This window comes from Coregonus lavaretus (assembly GCF_964263955.1).
Source record: "Coregonus lavaretus genome assembly, contig: HAP1_SCAFFOLD_1370, whole genome shotgun sequence".
Lineage (NCBI taxonomy): Eukaryota > Metazoa > Chordata > Actinopteri > Salmoniformes > Salmonidae > Coregonus > Coregonus lavaretus.
The window spans coordinates 85583-100718 of record NW_028161931.1 but is presented as its reverse complement, the minus strand read 5'-3'; the positions used below and the strand labels follow the sequence as shown (position 1 = coordinate 100718).

Sequence of the window (15136 nt, the reverse complement as noted above, 5' to 3'; positions counted from 1 at the left end):
TATAGAGAATCTGTAGCAGGGTGCTGGGTGTTTCCTGTAGCAGGGTGCTGTGTGTTTCCTGTAGCAGGGTGCTGTGTGTTTCAGACAGCTCCACAGTATAACCCTGTGGTAGACATGATGACATGATGGCACTGTATTAGCCCAGCTCAGAGGAAACGGACTGCATAAAACAAAAAATGTTTCTATATTCATTTACAGGTTAGTTAAACATGGCCACTCATTGGGCATATTCTATACATGACATTTGTATGGTGCTGCTGTGGAGAATGATAATATGGCGAACTGGGAGTGGAGCTTGGCCTGTGGGGAATGATAATATGGGGAACTGGAACTTGGCCTGTGGGGAATGATAATATGGCGAACTGGGAGTGGAACTTGGCCTGTGGGGAATGATAATATGGGGAACTGGGAGTGGAACTTGGCCTGTGGGGAATGATAATATGGGGAACTGGAACTTGGCCTGTGGGGAATGATAATATGGGGAACTGGAACTTGGCCTGTGGGGAATTATAATATGGGGGACTGGAACTTGGCCTGTGGGGAATGATAATATGGGGGACTGGGAGTGGAACTTGGCCTGTGGGGAATGATAATATGGGGGACTGGAACTTGGCCTGTGGGGAATGATAATATGGGGGACTGGGAGTGGAACTTGGCCTGTGGGGAATGATAATATGGGGAACTGGAACTTGGCCTGTGGGGAATGATAATATGGGGGACTGGGAGTGGAACTTGGCCTGTGGGGAATGATAATATGGGGAACTGGAACTTGGCCTGTGGGGAATGATAATATGGGGGACTGGGAGTGGAACTTGGCCTGTGGGGAATGATAATATGGGGAACTGGAACTTGGCCTGTGGGGAATGATAATATGGGGAACTGGAACTTGGCCTGTGGGGAATGATAATATGGGGGACTGGGAGTGGAACTTGGCCTGTGGGGAATGATAATATGGGGAACTGGAACTTGGCCTGTGGGGAATGATAATATGGGGAACTGGAACTTGGCCTGTGGGGAATGATAATATGGGGGACTGGGAGTGGAACTTGGCCTGTGGGGAATGATAATATGGGGAACTGGAACTTGGCCTGTGGGGAATGATAATATGGGCACTGATGTTGGACGGTGTAGTGTATTAAGATTATGACTTTCTTAATGGTTTTAAGTGGAACCTTTGAGGATGTTTATTTTAGTGTCAAGAGGGAATGTTTTAGTGTAACGCCACATACAACAGACAGGAAGTGTGTGTTGTAGCCAGGGGATTGGACAGTAGAGGGAGCCACCCATATCTTGGGAAGATTATATATACTGGGTAAAAGCGAAGAAGAGGTTAGAGCGGCCATTGCAATCTGGGATGCCGTTCTCCGGGTGTCATGACATCTGTAACCTCATGCTGAAATCTTGTGATATGAATAAAACGTATGATCATGGTTCAGTATGAGCGGACTCCTTTGTTTCACAGCAATAATTACCAGCATTGACACGATACGACAACGGTTAGGCCTGGCTTGCAGTCGGCGTTCCAATTCATGCCAAGCGCACCAGTTTGAGTGTCAAAAACTGCAACGCTGCTCGGTTTCACGCTCAACAGTTTCCCGTGTGTATCAAGAATGGTCCACCACCCAAAGGACATCCAGAATGGTCCACCACCCAAAGGACATCCAGAATGGTCCACCACCCAAAGGACATCCAGCCAACTTGACACAACTGTGGGAAGCATCGGAGTCAACATGGTCCATTTCCTGATGAATGGAGGCTGTTCTGAGGGGCTGCAACTCGATATTAGGAAGGAGTTCCTGATGAATGGAGGCTGTTCTGAGGGCTGCAACTCAATATTAGGAAGGTGTTCCTGATGAATGGAGGCTGTTCTGAGGGCTGCAACTCAATATTAGGAAGGAGTTCCTGATGAATGGAGGCTGTTCTGAGGGCTGCAACTCAATATTAGGAAGGTGTTCCTGATGAATGGAGGCTGTTCTGAGGGCTGCAACTCAATATTAGGAAGGAGTTCCTGATGAATGGAGGCTGTTCTGAGGGCTGCAACTCGATATTAGGAAGGAGTTCCTGATGAATGGAGGCTGTTCTGAGGGCTGCAACTCAATATTAGGAAGGAGTTCCTGATGAATGGAGGCTGTTCCGAGGGCTGCAACTCGATATTAGGAAGGTGTTCCTGATGAATGGAGGCTGTTCTGAGGGCTGCAACTCAATATTAGGAAGGAGTTCCTGATGAATGGAGGCTGTTCTGAGGGGCTGCAACTCGATATTAGGAAGGAGTTCCTGATGAATGGAGGCTGTTCTGAGGGGCTGCAACTCAATATTAGGAAGGAGTTCCTGATGAATGGAGGCTGTTTACTGAGGGCTGCAACTCGATATTAGGAAGGAGTTCCTGATGAATGGAGGCTGTTTACTGAGGGCTGCAACTCGATATTAGGAAGGTGTTCCTGATGAATGGAGGCTGTTCTGAGGGCTGCAACTCGATATTAGGAAGGTGTTCCTGATGAATGGAGGCTGTTCTGAGGGCTGCAACTCAATATTAGGAAGGAGTTCCTGATGAATGGAGGCTGTTCTGAGGGCTGCAACTCGATATTAGGAAGGAGTTCCTGATGAATGGAGGCTGTTCTGAGGGCTGCAACTCAATATTAGGAAGGAGTTCCTGATGAATGGAGGCTGTTCTGAGGGGCTGCAACTCGATATTAGGAAGGTGTTCCTGATGAATGGAGGCTGTTCTGAGGGGCTGCAACTCGATATTAGGAAGGAGTTCCTGATGAATGGTACATTCAGTGTATATTATCCATGTCGTTGTTCAGCCACGACTCTGAGAAATGTGTCTCAAATTGTCTTTATAATGTGTTGTTTGTTTTGCATAATAAACCTGATTAGTTTTTTAAATGATGGCTATTTGTCTGTTCCATTTATTGACCTGTGCAAAAACGTGTGGATGTGAACCAATATGCATTGAATTTGAATCTGATAACATCATGTTAGACTCAGATAAATCCGATTATTCAAGAATCAATGACGGACAGCAAGAAATCTACAGATTGTGCCTTTAAATCGAGCGCGGCGTACAGTACGCGCGGCAAACAAACACAAACAACACAACCTGCAGCATGTTCTCCTAAACTGCTACGATAAATCAAATCTGACGTTAATTTGACAAAAGCTGGATCCCTTCTAGCCATGACCAACTGACTCCGCCTTCACTAAATGAATGGTATATATATATATATATTACAATACAATAACAAAAACAGGACATCACTACACATATATTTTATCTGAAGAAACATAAAATAACAAAGTAAAAAAATTTAATCACTACATATGAATTGAGTTACAAAAGTTAAAGTACCTAAAATAAATAAAATGAGGTGAGGGGTTACAATTGTATAAACCTATGATAGAGTTGTAAAAATACAGTAAGAATTTAACTCTATATGCAAACCAATACCTTCAGGACTTACTCAATTAATGAAATCTGATTTGTGCTTTGGAGAACATGTCAATATAGATGCATAATTTGTTAGGTTGTCCCCTGGTGGATAAGAAATGTAATAATACATTCTTAAGAGAACTTTAACTCCAAGAACAAGACCTCTCCTAGAGGGAAATTCTTCTGGAATGCATATATTACTGAAATTGAATAGAAGAAAGCTTGGTTGCTCCCACATAAATTTTGTATATCAAATAAAGAAAAATAAATTCCCTTTAAAATCTTGCACAAAATATACCCTTGCAATAACTTGTCTAAAATAAATAAATACATAATAATAAAAAAAACTATCATGGACTTAAGAGGACATAATTATGCCTTTTCTGTGATAAAGAATGGGAAACTATTATACAAATTTGTTATGAGTGTGACTGTGAAGTTATTTTGGAGTGAGTTAAGTATTTCAATGTTTTATTTCATTAATAAGACCCATGTATTTACACTGAAAGATGTAATATGTTATTAAAATGAAAGTAAAACATTTGAGCCGTAAATTTCTTGATTATCTCTGGTAAAGGTTATATACACAAAAACAAATATTTGAAAAATCCGACCCTAAATGCTATATATTTTTTACTTTAAATCCAATGTTTTAATAACATCTCTAGAATTAGTCAATAAAAAAATAAAAAATAATAAACGATTCTAAATGAAGTGGTTATCCCACTGGCTATCATAAGGTGAATGCACCAATTTGTAAGTCGCTCTGGATAAGAGCGTCTGCTAAATGACGTAAATGTAAAATGTAAATGAACGGTATCCGGGATGACGCCATGACGTTATTGACGTGGCGTGAATGTGAGCGTAATGTGGATAGACGAAAGGTTTGACCAACCACCAACCAGCGCAGCGGATGACGAATACAGCAGATACATCTTACGGTTTGTTTACGGCGTTGGAAATGGCGGCAAACGAAAACATGGACCCCGGACCAGATGTGGAATGTGTAGTTAATCGTTGGATGGTGGATTATTATATATCTGTGGCATTTGATACTTTTAGGAATGAACGGTATACTGATTTCTGTGAGATCAGAGACATCCTTCAATGTGAGTAACGTTAGCGTCTTCGCGAAAACCAATACAGGTTTCTGTACGGTCTCTGCCTAATAAGACAGTTTGTTTAGCTAGTTTAAACGTTTTGTTTAGCTAGTTTAAACGTTTTTATACCACGTGTTAGCTAGCTCGATACGTTAGCTAACTGTGCGGTAACGTTGACTGTTCGCTAGACCAGTTGGTAGTACTAGTCTCGGAGATCCCTGATGAACAGTTTTTGTCCTAACGTTAGCTAAGTAAGGTTAGCATCACACAGTTGATTCAAATAACGTCAGTCAACTCAATACTATAAAGCGTTGATTATTTGAATCAGCTGTGTAGCGCTAGGACAACAACTAAACCAGTTCGTTTGTACGGGAACGACACGTTTTCCCAAAACGTTCGTGAACAGACTTGTTTGGTCCGTTCGGTGGGTGTAGCGGGTTTGGCATGAAGTAGTGACTGACGTGTTTAAAGGCAAGCTGTGCATTTTGAACCCACAACCCGTCTCCGTTTTTCAACTGGTCGTTCAGTACATCACCGTTTCTGTTAATTGAACGTTGTGTTATGTACTGAACGCAGCCCAGGACCGAGTTTAGTTACACTCATCCAGACTAGCTACCTCTGGAAAAGCCTTCTTATGGTTTCCGTGGATTACATTTGCAGACGTTTTGCTCCATGTGAACTACAATTCAAACCGGTTTTCGAAACATATGCAGATTATGTCCCTTATCTTTCATATCAGCGAGAAATAATATTTTAAATACAAAAAATATTAACTTTAGCAGTACACAGGGACGGTGTGTTCAATAGGGCGATATGGGCGACGCACTGCCAAACGGGAAAAGGAAGGGATTTTTTTTCTAATCAATTATATCACGGCAACAGTAGTTATCAGTGTTCTAATCTAGACGCCTGATCTGCCACAGTGCCACTAAATGTCCAATCAGGGTAAAGTCGTGCTTCAAATGGCCCTCCCCCCTTTTGGGGCGATTTCAGTCAGGTTGAAAATCGCCCAGAAGTCTGTCATAGACTCCCATGTAAAATCTATTTTTTTCAAATATCCGAGCTTTCAATACAATCTCTATGGGTTTCTGAGGGCTTGCACTTACGCGCTTTCGTCATACGTAACACATATCCATGAACGTAACTAAGAAAAAAGCGGGTAGCAGCGTCAATCAATTCACAATCACTACTATCAAAATGGCTAGGCTTCAGTCCAACTCGATTGTGTCTTTGAAAGAAGTTCCTTTTTGTCAGCGAACAAATGAAGATAAATTGGCAACGAAACAATTAGGACCTCCCAGACCAAATTTAATAATTCAACAGGTTTCTACTAAAGGGGGGAAGTCCTACACCCGAGGATTTTCCAAAAATTGGTATGAACGGAAAACCTGGCTAGCAGGCTGCGATGTAGCTAATGCAGTTTTCTGCTACCCCTGCTTACTGTTCCACCCTGAAGGCGGCACAGCAGACAGCACCGCTTGGACAGCGACTGGTGTAACCGACATGCACCATCTTTCAGAAAAGATTAAGAAACATGAGCTGTCAAAGACCCACATGGATAGCTGTTTGAGATTGTCATCTTTGGGAAGAGTGAATATTGCCACTCAACTGGATGAGGGATACAGGCTAGCTGTCCGCCGCCACAACGATGAGGTTAGCAAGAACCGCCATATCCTCAGCCGGCTTATCCAGTGTGTTAAGTTTTGCGGAGTGTTTGAGTTAGCTTTGCGAGGCAAAGATGAAACTGAGGGCTCCACCAACCCTGGTATTTTTCTTGGACGTGTCAACTTTGTGGCACAATTAGATGAGGTGTTTGATGACCATCTTAAAAATGCTAAAGTTTTCAAGGGCACATCAAAGACCATTCAAAACGAGCTACTGGAGTGTATGCTAGCGGTCACGAGGGAACATATTGTGGAGGAGGTGAAGTCTGCGAACTTCGTAGCTATCCAAGCTGACGAGACCACGGATGTTTCTACACAGACACAGTTGGTGCTTGTGCTGAGGTACATAGATAGCAAGCACAAAGTGCAGGAGCGATTTTTTGAGTTCCTTCCCATCTCGGAATCAACCTCAGCCTCAATCGCCAGTGTACTTTTGGAGAGACTGAACGGTCTTTTTGCCGATGACGAGAAAGTCAAACTCATTGCGCAAGCTTACGATGGAGCCAGTGTGATGAGGGGAGAGAAGGCAGGTGTGCAGCAGAAGGTGCGTGAGCATTTCAAGAATGCCCATTACGTGCATTGCTATGCGCATCAGCTGAATTTGATCATGCATCAAGCTACTTCTCGCATCAAAAAAGTGAACATTTTCTTTTCCGATCTGAGCGGGATTACAACGTTTTTTTCCCGGTCACCCAAACGCACCAGCATTCTTGACCAGACTGTTGCACGAAGACTGCCCAGACCTTCATCCACACGGTGGAACTTCAACAGCAGAGTCGTGAACACTGTCTACGAGAATCGAGACGACCTCATAGTATGTTTTGAAGCCATCCGGACGGGTTCATTGGGTTCATTTGACCAGCTTACTGTGAGAGAAGCATCTGGTTACGTGAGGATGCTACATGATGAAGATTTTATTTTTTTCCTGCGGCTTTTTCACAAAATCATGCCCCACGTCGACATTCTGTACCAGAAGCTACAGAAGAAGGACATCGATGCTGTCTTTATCAAACGTGCCCTCGACAGCTTCACAAGCAGTGTGCAGGCCATAAGGTAAGATTAAACAATATCATTCGATCTTTCTCAAAGCAGAGCTTTATTTGAAAATGTATGCATGAAAGGAGACTGCATTTGTGTTTGAAATCACATTATTCTCATTATATATGGCCAGTGGTGTAATCTATCTTATTTTATATACTATGTGTACTGTGCAGTGGTGCTCATAAGCTTATGATCCCATGCTAAAGTTGACTAAAAAGAGGAATAAAAAAATTAAAAAATCATCTTTTGGAAATTGATCTTAATGACTTAATTAAAAAAGTTGGAAAATCCAACCTTTAAAGACACCAATTTTCTTTTCTTTTTTATTCCTCTTTTTAGTCAACTTTAGCATGGGATCATAAGCTTATGAGCACCACTGTATACTGTGCTGAACATCCAGGCTATGTGAGACACAAAGGCTAACTTAAACACTAAAGACTTTATGCATCCCTGCCCATTTTAAGTGGAACTTAAGTATTTGTACTATACATGGATACATTGCATATACCTGTGCATCACATAGACAACAATACTGTACAAAGCCAACAAACACATTGGTCTGTTTGCCTTCAGGGACTCCTCTCAACAGCAGCTGCAAGAAGCAACAGGAGCCAAAAGACCCAGAACAGCTTTGAGAGAAGAGGAGAAGCAGAGGCTGTCTGAAGAGGTCTGCAACACCATCCTGGATCACACCAAAGAAAGGTTCTCTTTCTCTGGCCACCTTGTGAGTGCTACCTTACTGCAAGCAGACATGTTTGAAAGGTACTGCCATTCATTTCCTGATGAGGCTCTGAATGCCACTGTGAATGCATACCCCATGCTGAGCAAGGCAAAGCTCAAGACAGAACTATCTCTGATCTATGAGAATCCTGAATTCAAGGGAGGCTGTGGTGCACTGGCACTGTACCAGGTTCTCATGAGCTACAACCTCCAGGAGACGTTCTCTGAGACTGTGACTCTGTTGAACATCCTCATAACTACTCCCATGACAACAGCTGAAGCTGAGAGATGTTTCTCAACTTTGACACGAGTTAAGACATTCCTGCGAAATTCAATGGGCCAGGAACGTCTGAATGCACTGGCCATGCTTTCCATGGAGAGGGAACTAGTCCTCAGCATGCCTGATTTCAATGAGAAAGTCATTGAACGCTTTGCTGTATTGAAACAGAGAAGAGAACAGTTTCAGTACAAGTAATGTAGCCTCTCTCTCTCTTTGTCCCTCCCTGTCTGTCTCTTTAACACACACACGCCCAAATCAGTTCACAGTTGATGTTGTTTAAAATAGTTTTTTTTCATTTAAAAAAAAGTAATAAAAAAAAAAATTTCTGTTCATGTTCATATTTACAAATCTATACAATTGGCCAGAATATGGTTGTTCATATTTACAAAGCCATACAGATAGCTGTGTTTACCTTTTCTAGAAATTACTTTCAAATTCTGTTTTCATTCTTATTTCATTTGTTTATGGAAATGCATATTGTTTATGCAGTGTTGAGGAATGTGAAAGAACACCCTTGATTATTTTTACTGTGATAACTTATTTTGATTTTGTAAGCCAACACTTTTGAGATCAGTCAATAAATGCTTCTGGTATTGACTTATATGCTGCCCCTGTCTTCATGTTGTTGCTGGACATATCTTTTAAAAAATTTGTGTAGGTCACCTAAATCATCAGAAGAATTGCCCCCCCTGAGAATTTTTTCAGGAGCCGCCACTGGCAGTACAGTGGCAGTACAATAATTACTGTAATGCAGCCTCCAGACTTCAGGGCTTTCATACTTCTTCCGTTTAGCGGTGCAGAGCTGTTGTGAAGGAAGTTGTCAAAGAAGTGGGTTTGTGTTCATACAGGATGTACCGCCCCCAACCTACCGTCAGCCAATCATGTCAATGCCCTCCAGATTGTTACAACATTTGAGAGGCGCACAGCGATGCGGTACGGAGCTAGATTTGGCCTCTGCATACACCGCAATTCCAAATCAAATCAAATTGTATTGGTCACATGCGCCGAATACAACAGGTGCAGACATTACAGTGAAATGGTTACTTACAGCCCTTAACCAACAGTGCATTTATTTTTAACAAAAAAAGTAAAAAATAAAACAACAACCAAAAAAGTGTTGAGAAAAAAAGAGCAAAAATAAAATAACAGTAGGGAGGCTATATATACAGGGGGGTACCGGTGCAGAGTCAATGTGCGGGGGCACCGGCTAGTTGAGGTAGTTGAAGTAATATGTACATGTGGGTAGAGTTAAAGTGACTATGAACAAGATCTCTACTAGAGGGAAATTCTTCTGGAATGCATATATTACTGAAATTGAATGGAAGAAAGCTTGGTTGCTCCCACATACATTTTGTATATCAAATAAAGAAAAATAAATTCCCTTTAAAATCTTGCACAAAATATACTTGCAATAACTTGTCTAAAATAAATAAATAAATAATAAAAAATAAAAATCATGGACTTAAGAGGACATAATTATGCCTTTTCTGTGATAAAGAATGGGAAACTATTATACAATTTTTTTATGAGTGTGACTGTGAAGTTATTTTGGAGTGAGTTAAGTATTTCAATGTTTTATTTCATTAATAAGACCCATGTATTTACACTGAAAGATGTAATATGTTATTAAAATGAAAGTAAAACATTTGAGCCGTAAATGTCTTCATTATCTCTGGTAAAGGTTATATACACAAAAACCAATATTTGAAAAATCCGACCCCAAATGATTTATATTTTTTACTTTAAATCCAATGTTTTAATAACATCTCTAGAATTAGTCAATAAAAAAATAAATAAAAACGATTCTAAATGAAGTGGTTATCCCACTGGCTATCATAAGGTGAATGCACCAATTTGTAAGTCGCTCTGGATAAGAGCGTCTGCTAAATGACGTAAATGTAAAATGTAAATGAACGGTATCCGGGATGACGCCATGACGTTATTGACGTGGCGTGAATGTGAGCGTAATGTGGATAGACGAAAGGTTTGACCAACCACCAACCAGCGCAGCGGATGACGAATACAGCAGATACATCTTACGGTTTGTTTACGGCGTTGGAAATGGCGGCAAACGAAAACATGGACCCCGGACCAGATGTGGAATGTGTAGTTAATCGTTGGATGGTGGATTATTATATATCTGTGGCATTTGATACTTTTAGGAATGAACGGTATACTGATTTCTGTGAGATCAGAGACATCCTTCAATGTGAGTAACGTTAGCGTCTTCGCGAAAACCAATACAGGTTTCTGTACGGTCTCTGCCTAATAAGACAGTTTGTTTAGCTAGTTTAAACGTTTTGTTTAGCTAGTTTAAACGTTTTTATACCACGTGTTAGCTAGCTCGATACGTTAGCTAACTGTGCGGTAACGTTGACTGTTCGCTAGACCAGTTGGTAGTACTAGTCTCGGAGATCCCTGATGAACAGTTTTTGTCCTAACGTTAGCTAAGTAAGGTTAGCATCACACAGTTGATTCAAATAACGTCAGTCAACTCAATACTATAAAGCGTTGATTATTTGAATCAGCTGTGTAGCGCTAGGACAACAACTAAACCAGTTCGTTTGTACGGGAACGACACGTTTTCCCAAAACGTTCGTGAACAGACTTGTTTGGTCCGTTCGGTGGGTGTAGCGGGTTTGGCATGAAGTAGTGACTGACGTGTTTAAAGGCAAGCTGTGCATTTTGAACCCACAACCCGTCTCCGTTTTTCAACTGGTCGTTCAGTACATCACCGTTTCTGTTAATTGAACGTTGTGTTATGTACTGAACGCAGCCCAGGACCGAGTTTAGTTACACTCATCCAGACTAGCTACCTCTGGAAAAGCCTTCTTATGGTTTCCGTGGATTACATTTGCAGACGTTTTGCTCCATGTGAACTACAATTCAAACCGGTTTTCGAAACATATGCAGATTATGTCCCTTATCTTTCATATCAGCGAGAAATAATATTTTAAATACAAAAAATATTAACTTTAGCAGTACACAGGGACGGTGTGTTCAATAGGGCGATATGGGCGACGCACTGCCAAACGGGAAAAGGAAGGGATTTTTTTTCTAATCAATTATATCACGGCAACAGTAGTTATCAGTGTTCTAATCTAGACGCCTGATCTGCCACAGTGCCACTAAATGTCCAATCAGGGTAAAGTCGTGCTTCAAATGGCCCTCCCCCCTTTTGGGGCGATTTCAGTCAGGTTGAAAATCGCCCAGAAGTCTGTCATAGACTCCCATGTAAAATCTATTTTTTTCAAATATCCGAGCTTTCAATACAATCTCTATGGGTTTCTGAGGGCTTGCACTTACGCGCTTTCGTCATACGTAACACATATCCATGAACGTAACTAAGAAAAAAGCGGGTAGCAGCGTCAATCAATTCACAATCACTACTATCAAAATGGCTAGGCTTCAGTCCAACTCGATTGTGTCTTTGAAAGAAGTTCCTTTTTGTCAGCGAACAAATGAAGATAAATTGGCAACGAAACAATTAGGACCTCCCAGACCAAATTTAATAATTCAACAGGTTTCTACTAAAGGGGGGAAGTCCTACACCCGAGGATTTTCCAAAAATTGGTATGAACGGAAAACCTGGCTAGCAGGCTGCGATGTAGCTAATGCAGTTTTCTGCTACCCCTGCTTACTGTTCCACCCTGAAGGCGGCACAGCAGACAGCACCGCTTGGACAGCGACTGGTGTAACCGACATGCACCATCTTTCAGAAAAGATTAAGAAACATGAGCTGTCAAAGACCCACATGGATAGCTGTTTGAGATTGTCATCTTTGGGAAGAGTGAATATTGCCACTCAACTGGATGAGGGATACAGGCTAGCTGTCCGCCGCCACAACGATGAGGTTAGCAAGAACCGCCATATCCTCAGCCGGCTTATCCAGTGTGTTAAGTTTTGCGGAGTGTTTGAGTTAGCTTTGCGAGGCAAAGATGAAACTGAGGGCTCCACCAACCCTGGTATTTTTCTTGGACGTGTCAACTTTGTGGCACAATTAGATGAGGTGTTTGATGACCATCTTAAAAATGCTAAAGTTTTCAAGGGCACATCAAAGACCATTCAAAACGAGCTACTGGAGTGTATGCTAGCGGTCACGAGGGAACATATTGTGGAGGAGGTGAAGTCTGCGAACTTCGTAGCTATCCAAGCTGACGAGACCACGGATGTTTCTACACAGACACAGTTGGTGCTTGTGCTGAGGTACATAGATAGCAAGCACAAAGTGCAGGAGCGATTTTTTGAGTTCCTTCCCATCTCGGAATCAACCTCAGCCTCAATCGCCAGTGTACTTTTGGAGAGACTGAACGGTCTTTTTGCCGATGACGAGAAAGTCAAACTCATTGCGCAAGCTTACGATGGAGCCAGTGTGATGAGGGGAGAGAAGGCAGGTGTGCAGCAGAAGGTGCGTGAGCATTTCAAGAATGCCCATTACGTGCATTGCTATGCGCATCAGCTGAATTTGATCATGCATCAAGCTACTTCTCGCATCAAAAAAGTGAACATTTTCTTTTCCGATCTGAGCGGGATTACAACGTTTTTTTCCCGGTCACCCAAACGCACCAGCATTCTTGACCAGACTGTTGCACGAAGACTGCCCAGACCTTCATCCACACGGTGGAACTTCAACAGCAGAGTCGTGAACACTGTCTACGAGAATCGAGACGACCTCATAGTATGTTTTGAAGCCATCCGGACGGGTTCATTGGGTTCATTTGACCAGCTTACTGTGAGAGAAGCATCTGGTTACGTGAGGATGCTACATGATGAAGATTTTATTTTTTTCCTGCGGCTTTTTCACAAAATCATGCCCCACGTCGACATTCTGTACCAGAAGCTACAGAAGAAGGACATCGATGCTGTCTTTATCAAACGTGCCCTCGACAGCTTCACAAGCAGTGTGCAGGCCATAAGGTAAGATTAAACAATATCATTCGATCTTTCTCAAAGCAGAGCTTTATTTGAAAATGTATGCATGAAAGGAGACTGCATTTGTGTTTGAAATCACATTATTCTCATTATATATGGCCAGTGGTGTAATCTATCTTATTTTATATACTATGTGTACTGTGCAGTGGTGCTCATAAGCTTATGATCCCATGCTAAAGTTGACTAAAAAGAGGAATAAAAAAATTAAAAAATCATCTTTTGGAAATTGATCTTAATGACTTAATTAAAAAAGTTGGAAAATCCAACCTTTAAAGACACCAATTTTCTTTTCTTTTTTATTCCTCTTTTTAGTCAACTTTAGCATGGGATCATAAGCTTATGAGCACCACTGTATACTGTGCTGAACATCCAGGCTATGTGAGACACAAAGGCTAACTTAAACACTAAAGACTTTATGCATCCCTGCCCATTTTAAGTGGAACTTAAGTATTTGTACTATACATGGATACATTGCATATACCTGTGCATCACATAGACAACAATACTGTACAAAGCCAACAAACACATTGGTCTGTTTGCCTTCAGGGACTCCTCTCAACAGCAGCTGCAAGAAGCAACAGGAGCCAAAAGACCCAGAACAGCTTTGAGAGAAGAGGAGAAGCAGAGGCTGTCTGAAGAGGTCTGCAACACCATCCTGGATCACACCAAAGAAAGGTTCTCTTTCTCTGGCCACCTTGTGAGTGCTACCTTACTGCAAGCAGACATGTTTGAAAGGTACTGCCATTCATTTCCTGATGAGGCTCTGAATGCCACTGTGAATGCATACCCCATGCTGAGCAAGGCAAAGCTCAAGACAGAACTATCTCTGATCTATGAGAATCCTGAATTCAAGGGAGGCTGTGGTGCACTGGCACTGTACCAGGTTCTCATGAGCTACAACCTCCAGGAGACGTTCTCTGAGACTGTGACTCTGTTGAACATCCTCATAACTACTCCCATGACAACAGCTGAAGCTGAGAGATGTTTCTCAACTTTGACACGAGTTAAGACATTCCTGCGAAATTCAATGGGCCAGGAACGTCTGAATGCACTGGCCATGCTTTCCATGGAGAGGGAACTAGTCCTCAGCATGCCTGATTTCAATGAGAAAGTCATTGAACGCTTTGCTGTATTGAAACAGAGAAGAGAACAGTTTCAGTACAAGTAATGTAGCCTCTCTCTCTCTTTGTCCCTCCCTGTCTGTCTCTTTAACACACACACGCCCAAATCAGTTCACAGTTGATGTTGTTTAAAATAGTTTTTTTTCATTTAAAAAAAAGTAATAAAAAAAAAAAATCTGTTCATGTTCATTTTTACAAATCTATACAATTGGCCAGAATATGGTTGTTCATTTTTACAAAGCCATACAGATAGCTGTGTTTACCTTTTCTAGAAATTACTTTCAAATTCTGTTTTCATTCTTATTTCATTTGTTTATGGAAATGCATATTGTTTATGCAGTGTTGAGGAATGTGAAAGAACACCCTTGATTATTTTTACTGTGATAACTTATTTTGATTTTGTAAGCCAACACTTTTGAGATCAGTCAATAAATGCTTCTGGTATTGACTTATATGCTGCCCCTGTCTTCATGTTGTTGCTGGACATATCTTTTAAAAAATGTGTGTAGGTCACCTAAATCATCAGAAAAATTGCCCCCCCTGAGAATTTTTTCAGGAGCCGCCACTGGCAGTACAGTGGCAGTACAATAATTACTGTAATGCAGCCTCCAGACTTCAGGGCTTTCATACTTCTTCCGTTTAGCGGTGCAGAGCTGTTGTGAAGGAAGTTGTCAAAGAAGTGGGTTTGTGTTCATACAGGATGTACCGCCCCCAACCTACCGTCAGCCAATCATGTCAATGCCCTCCAGATTGTTACAACATTTGAGAGGCGCACGGCGATGCGGTACGGAGCTAGATTTGGCCTCTGCATACACCGCAATTCCAAATCAAATCAAATTGTATTGGTC

The 15136-nt window shown here is 41.7% G+C and overlaps 2 protein-coding genes across 2 annotated transcripts; both read left to right on the top strand.

The window, feature by feature from the left end:
- The first annotated feature begins 4375 nt into the window (after positions 1-4375).
- Positions 4376-8835, top strand: LOC311119939 (zinc finger MYM-type protein 1-like). Its single transcript, XM_084194583.1, has 2 exons — positions 4376-7247; positions 7809-8835. The coding sequence occupies exons 1-2, from the start codon at positions 5665-5667 to the stop codon at positions 8428-8430; spliced, it is 2205 nt and encodes a 734-aa protein (XP_084050709.1). The 5' UTR covers positions 4376-5664; the 3' UTR covers positions 8431-8835.
- Positions 8836-10280: 1445 nt separating this feature from the next.
- On the top strand, positions 10281-14739 carry LOC311119938 (zinc finger MYM-type protein 1-like). The gene is made up of 2 exons (XM_084194582.1): positions 10281-13152; positions 13714-14739. Exons 1-2 carry the CDS (start codon positions 11570-11572, stop codon positions 14333-14335), a joined length of 2205 nt encoding a protein of 734 aa, XP_084050708.1. The 5' UTR covers positions 10281-11569; the 3' UTR covers positions 14336-14739.
- Positions 14740-15136: the final 397 nt, after the last annotated feature.

What these genes read in the sequence shown, in the direction of transcription:
- LOC311119939 (XM_084194583.1), top strand. Translation starts at nt 5,665, where the DNA reads ATGAACGTAACTAAGAAAAAAGCGGGTAGCAGCGTCAATCAATTCACA. An exon ending in AGCAGTGTGCAGGCCATAAG is followed by an intron (nt 7,248 to 7,808) that starts GTAAGATTAAAC and finishes GTTTGCCTTCAG; the next exon opens with GGACTCCTCTCAACAGCAGC.
- LOC311119938 (XM_084194582.1), top strand. Translation starts at nt 11,570, where the DNA reads ATGAACGTAACTAAGAAAAAAGCGGGTAGCAGCGTCAATCAATTCACA. An exon ending in AGCAGTGTGCAGGCCATAAG is followed by an intron (nt 13,153 to 13,713) that starts GTAAGATTAAAC and finishes GTTTGCCTTCAG; the next exon opens with GGACTCCTCTCAACAGCAGC.